The following is a 5,476-nucleotide window of genomic DNA, read 5'->3' on the forward strand; positions in this document are numbered from 1 at the left end:
GATGTCACATCTGCTCAGGTGATGTCTCAGCTGCTCAGGTGATGTCACATCTGCTCCGGTGATGTCACATCTGCTCAGGTGATGTCACATCTGCTCAGGTGCTGTTTCAGCTGCTCAGGTGATGTCACAGCTGCTCAGGTGATATCACTTCTGCTCAGGCGATGTCACAGCTGCTCAGGTGATGTCTCAGCTGCTCAGGTGATGTCTCAGCTGCTCAGGTGATGTCACAGCTGCTCCGGTGATGTCAAAACTGCTCAGGTGATGTCACAGCTACTCAGGTGATGTGACATCTGCTCAGGTGATGTCACAGCTGCTCAGGTGATGACCCCTCCCATCCAACCACCAAGAGCGCGTATAAAGATGGTTATTACCAATAGGGATCAGGGAATGGATAGGGAGGAACCCAATTAGGAGGCACATAATGTCTCGGCAGCAGATGACAGCTTCTCTTTAAATTGACAGTAGGGTGCGGAGTCTGTCATCAGCCAATTCCAATTATCCAGCTGAATGTTCAGTCTTTTGGACCCTTCTCTCGCCCTCCGCACGTATTGTGCATGTAGAGAATATCTAACGGTCACGACGGCGCTGCGGACCGATCCTGCTCATATCAACTAAACTCAACATATTTATTTTATTAAAACATTTTTATTTATTTAACCATTTAATTCAACTTTTTATTGTTTCCTCACGAGACCAATGTAAGACCAGAAATAAAAACTGTGTATTTTCTATCAGAATTCTATGTACACCTGCCCCTTTGGGGGTCAAAACATATTCAAAGCTGATCCCTGAAATGCCTGTATACTGTATTAGGAGCATCCAAAAAACTTTCATCATGAAGAGAAGATGACCAAAATGATATTTAGTCACAGGAATACACGCATCAACATCAAAGCCCGCAAACTATGTGCACATCCAGCTGAAAAGGACATGAAGACGGAGCAGTCTGCTCTGCACCAATCAGCTTTACCAAGAAAAATTCCTGTGATGCTGATTGGCCAGCTGCCCTCAGCCACTTTCTACCCACAACCCTCCGCCCTTGTCCTTTCCAGCTGGATTCAGGCACAGGTCACAGTCTCATTAGTGCCACCGTCTACGAGGAGAAACAACTTATTGGAAAGAATTCCTTCTCGGAACCAACAATGTAGAAAGTGGAGCACAAAAATGGACAGAACCTCAACAACAATGTGTATACAACAACGAGTAAACAAGGCAATGCTGTGACGGTGCAGGCTGGGTGTGCTGGGATCTGTAGCGCCCAGACTACATTTTATTTCCTCGGCCTCTTTGGCGACGGCTCTCCTTCTTTCTTCAGCCACTGGTGCATTAACCCCGCACTCGTCTTCTTGGGTGACAAAGCGAGCTGAGAAAGTTTAGCCGGCGGTTTAACCCCTTCTGGTTCCTCTTTCTTCGGAGATTTATTTTGTAGCCACGCTAACATCTTCTTACTGCTGGCGCTCAGAGCGGGCTCCTGTAAGAAAATACAGTAGGGATATTAATGTAGAGCAAGCAGGAAAAGGATTCTTCATCATCGTGGACTGGACCCCGTTATCTTTTTTTTTTTTCTTATCATCGCCGCCATCTTTGTACTCCAATGTGGCCTCCATAGTGGACGGTCATTATTATTACTATACACTACAGTAGATCGTGCAAACGATCGCAGGTTCAAGTCCCCTAAGAGAGCTAAAAATATTATAAAAATTATCCCCTTTTCCTAAATAAACTAAAAGTTAAAAAAAAGCAAGTATATTTGGTATTATCAAGGCTGCGAAAGACATAAACCTACACAGTAAACTAATAAATATGTATAAAAAAAATAAAATTGAACATTTAATTTATTGTTGTGCAGACTTGCCTTCTTCTTCTGCAGGATGATGGGAGTGATGCATTCGGGGCTGTTGTTCCGAGAGTTGTTCACGATGGTGGACACAGGGTGGTAGGTGATGTTTTCGATGGGCTGTATAAGTTTCAGCGCTTCTTTGGCAGGAACATCTCCAAAGTCCAGCCATTTCTGGATCTCCTCATCACCGTCCAGTATCGCCGGCATCCTGGTGAGAGAGAACAAAGATGTCTTATACAGGAACAGGAGCAGAATTGTGTCCGAGGGAAGAGGTCCCATCGGCTTCTGGCCATCACACGGGGGTCTCGGCCGGCATCTGTAGATGGGACCGCACTACTCATCTTCTGCGGGGCCAACGAACCCTTTAAAGCTCATAGAGGACATTTTTGCGCTGATTTCTGTAGTGTAAGTAAATGTGAAATTAGTATAATCTCAGTCTAGAAAATGGAAACGGCGGCGCTGACAGACAAGCTGGTGTGCGCAGGAAGAGACACTTTCCGCTTCGCCAGCTCTGAGTCAATAAGAAACCGTTCAGCAGAGGCGCGATACAGAGGTCGGCACTTTCACTAGTTACACCATCACAAACGCCATGACCTGAGGATGATCTGGCGGGGGAACAGAAGACACAGGGTTCAGGCGGTTTAAGAACGGGGCTCATCAGCTGTCATATCAGCCCTGTGACCGGAAATACAGAAGAACTACACAGGTCACGCCGCCAGATCGTGCAACAAAACACACATGCAATTTTTCTGCGACTTGTTTTAAAGTCTATGTGGGAAGTTACAACCAGAAACACAACGATGTTGAATTATTTTTTTGCAATGGTTGTGTCACAGTCAGTCTCAGCCACGGAAGATCATTACATGCCACGCTGCAAAGCGGCACCGCAAGCTTTATGCCTAGAAAGAAAACCTAAAATATAGTGTTGATTTTGTGGAATCTGCAGAATAAGCCTTTAATGTAAAGAATGAGAAGGTTCCAGCCTTCCACCTTCACGACTGCATGTGCACACTCACCTGTCCGCTGAAATTAATGGGAGACATGGAAGGGGTGAGACTCAGGAGGTGCCATAGATAAGGGAGGCTTTTACTTACCGGTCATGAATCCAATTCATACTTTTGGAGGCGTCCACTGTGATAATAGTGTAGGAATAAAGAGGGTCTCCGCATCCTGCAGGGGGGTCCCAGAGGTCAAACAGTCCAGCCATGGTGAGCAGCCTCTGCTCCCCTCCATCGGGACCGTCCTTAGTGTCTTCATACTGGAGAGAAATAATAAAAAATCCAACACAGATTTATGTATAAACTCCAGAAGGTGAACAGCGTTCAGATGAAAGACAGCAAGCAGAGATCCTGAAAACAGTGAGGCGTGTTTCATGATCTAAAAATGAGTTTTTCTTTGCTGGCACCTGTTCAGATTTGACCTTCGGGAAGTATATAAAGTACGGCTGCTTCTCCCCGTCCTGTCGTCTCCACTCATAGAATCCGTCCGCCAGAACCACACATCTCCGGCCTTTAAAAAACGGCCCCTGGGGGAAAGAAGAGGCCATATCTTTAGGAGGCACAGCTGACACCCCCCAATCATTTGAGCCACCCCCTCCCCAAGTAGCAATCTGTGGGTGGTCTCCGGAATCCCACTCGCCTTATACAGAGTCTTCTCGCACATGGTGTCGCTGCGGCAGTTGTTGGTGCTATATTGCATTTTAGATGGGTTTGATTCTGTGAACCAGGAGGGGATAAGACCCCAGCGCATGGCGGCGAGGACTCGCTCCGAAGAGTCAGCATCCTGGCGGCAGAAAAGAGAAGGCTTGAAAGGGTTTTGACGATCGCAGTTTTCAAGATCACTGCTTGCTCTCAGCACCCATTCTGGTCATTGGCGTTACAGGGCAAGTCAAACAGGAGTCTTGTAGAAAATTAAGCACCCGACCCGGAAAAGGTGCAAAAAAAAAGAAAAAAGTTTCCATTCCCTGACCACAAGCAGAGATCTTATAAACTGCAGGAATATGAAAAATATACATGATACATGTTTGCAAAACCAAAACCATTTGCAGATTCTATTGTAGATGCACTGAAACAATGGAATGTGCACAATGCAAGAATTTGGGGGGGTTTTGGGGAAGATTAGAAGTGCCTCTTTAAGCGGCTGGAGTCCACCTGATAAGGGATTGCGGGTGGTCCTGCTGCCCCCCTTCAGGGGTCAGAGAGAAAAGCTATGGGGTCATGATCCCCTAATCTACGCACTGATGGGGTCCTACATTGATGATATATCATAGTGCCCCCTCCTCACCTCTGCCGACCCCCCAGCTGTACAGTCCTGTTACCTTCTGGAAATGCTTCATGGACAGGAGGACGGGGCTGTTGGACTGGGGGCTTTTATTGTACGAGGGCCGGTAATTCTCAGCGTCGCCGTCCCTCCATTGCGGACACTTCCTTTGCCCTTGTTTGTCTTTATATTCGCAGGCTTTACTGACGTCCTCCGGGCCCAGCGTGCAGGCTGTGCGGCCACACATCTCGGGGCCGGTTCTGAAAAAGAGACATTACAGGGGCTCTCGGCCATTGAGGACAATTATTAATGCGTGCATATTTTTTATACCGCTCGCCTTCTATTGCCTCCGACTTGCTATTGTCTATTGCCGGCTGCAGAATGAGTAAACTGTGAATCCCTCAGCGAGCTCACTCTGACGGAGCAACGAGAGCACTCGTACCACCTTTATCTGAACTCCTTTCAGCTGTTTCATCACCAAACACCACAAAGTTGAACGTGCAGGGAAAAAAAGATCGTTTGATAGAAAAACTGGGCAAAAAGTCTAAAGAAAACGATCCAAAACTTCTGCAACCTTCTGGCATAAAATGTTTTTCAGTTCAGCGCCTCTGCTTGCTGACAGTAGTGTGGTCGTTCTTATAGAAACCCAGAAAGGCAGTACAAACCCGGCAGCTCTCGCAGCGGAGGGTTTGTCACAATTGCACCCGGTCCACAAAACCCTTGACTGACACATTGCAACAAACTATCAGCACAGAAAAGAGACTCGCTCTCACAGGGGACTGGACACAACTGTGACAACCCTCAATCTTTAGAAATTCACAAATTGTCAGAAAACAAAATTTTCTTTTCCCTTGTAAGTGGCGCCAAAATAATAATAATAAAAAAACCTAAAAGCGAAAAGCTGCTACTTTCACTTTAAGTATAAAACCTCCTGGGAGCGAAGTGAAACCCACAAGAGCGCTGTATGGAGGTTTCAGGAGTGACAGCAGGGTACAGGGCGCCTGGAGTCACTTGCTGGGACTTGTGGTTCCCAGCACATTAATAGAGAAATAATAATAATTTATAACATGTAATGTAGTAGTCCGGAAACTACAACTCCCAGCATGCCCTGGCGGCCACAAGCTGTAAAGGCATGCTGGGAAATGTAGTTTCCCAACAAATATGGCAGCAAGGCAGCGCTGTGAGGTAAAGGTGCAGGTTACATCATTACTGACCGGTAATAATCCGATATTGGACACCGGGACCGAGCACAGTCACCGGGACACCGGGCAGGAGTGTGAGGACCGGGGGCAGGAGGAGGAGCAGCCGCTTACATAACAGGTCACCTGACCTAGAGCAAGGGGCGTGGCCAGAGAATGACTGACAGGTTGCAGTGTG

General features: G+C 47.0%; 1 protein-coding gene across 3 annotated transcripts; it reads right to left on the reverse strand.

Annotated features, from left to right (window-relative positions):
• Positions 1–625: 625 nt before the first annotated feature.
• Positions 626–5,476, reverse strand: HMCES (5-hydroxymethylcytosine binding, ES cell specific). Of its 3 annotated transcripts, none has more exons than XM_073575062.1 (7): positions 5,314–5,476; positions 4,158–4,359; positions 3,479–3,622; positions 3,246–3,365; positions 2,935–3,098; positions 1,856–2,048; positions 626–1,471 (listed from the first exon to the last, which is right to left on the reverse strand). In XM_073575062.1, the coding sequence occupies exons 2-7, from the start codon at positions 4,344–4,346 to the stop codon at positions 1,271–1,273; spliced, it is 1,011 nt and encodes a 336-aa protein (XP_073431163.1). In that variant the 5' UTR covers positions 4,347–4,359; positions 5,314–5,476; the 3' UTR covers positions 626–1,270. The 3 variants fall into 3 exon arrangements, with proteins under 3 accessions (XP_073431163.1, XP_073431164.1, XP_073431165.1); XM_073575063.1 differs by lacking the exon at positions 5,314–5,476 and adding an exon at positions 5,053–5,236; XM_073575064.1 differs by lacking the exon at positions 5,314–5,476 and adding an exon at positions 4,430–4,739.

This window comes from Dendrobates tinctorius, unplaced genomic scaffold (genome assembly GCF_039654945.1).
Source record: "Dendrobates tinctorius isolate UK_male_01 unplaced genomic scaffold, ASM3965494v1 ptg000041l, whole genome shotgun sequence".
In the NCBI taxonomy this organism is placed as follows: Eukaryota; Metazoa; Chordata; class Amphibia; order Anura; family Dendrobatidae; genus Dendrobates; species Dendrobates tinctorius.

What these genes read in the sequence shown, in the direction of transcription:
- HMCES (XM_073575062.1), bottom strand. Translation starts at nt 4,346, where the DNA reads ATGTGTGGCCGCACAGCCTGCACGCTGGGCCCGGAGGACGTCAGTAAA. An exon ending in GCGAGAAGACTCTGTATAAG is followed by an intron (nt 3,366 to 3,478) that starts GCGAGTGGGATT and finishes TCTTTCCCCCAG; the next exon opens with GGGCCGTTTTTTAAAGGCCG. An exon ending in ATGAATTGGATTCATGACCG is followed by an intron (nt 2,049 to 2,934) that starts GTAAGTAAAAGC and finishes CTCTCTCACCAG; the next exon opens with GATGCCGGCGATACTGGACG.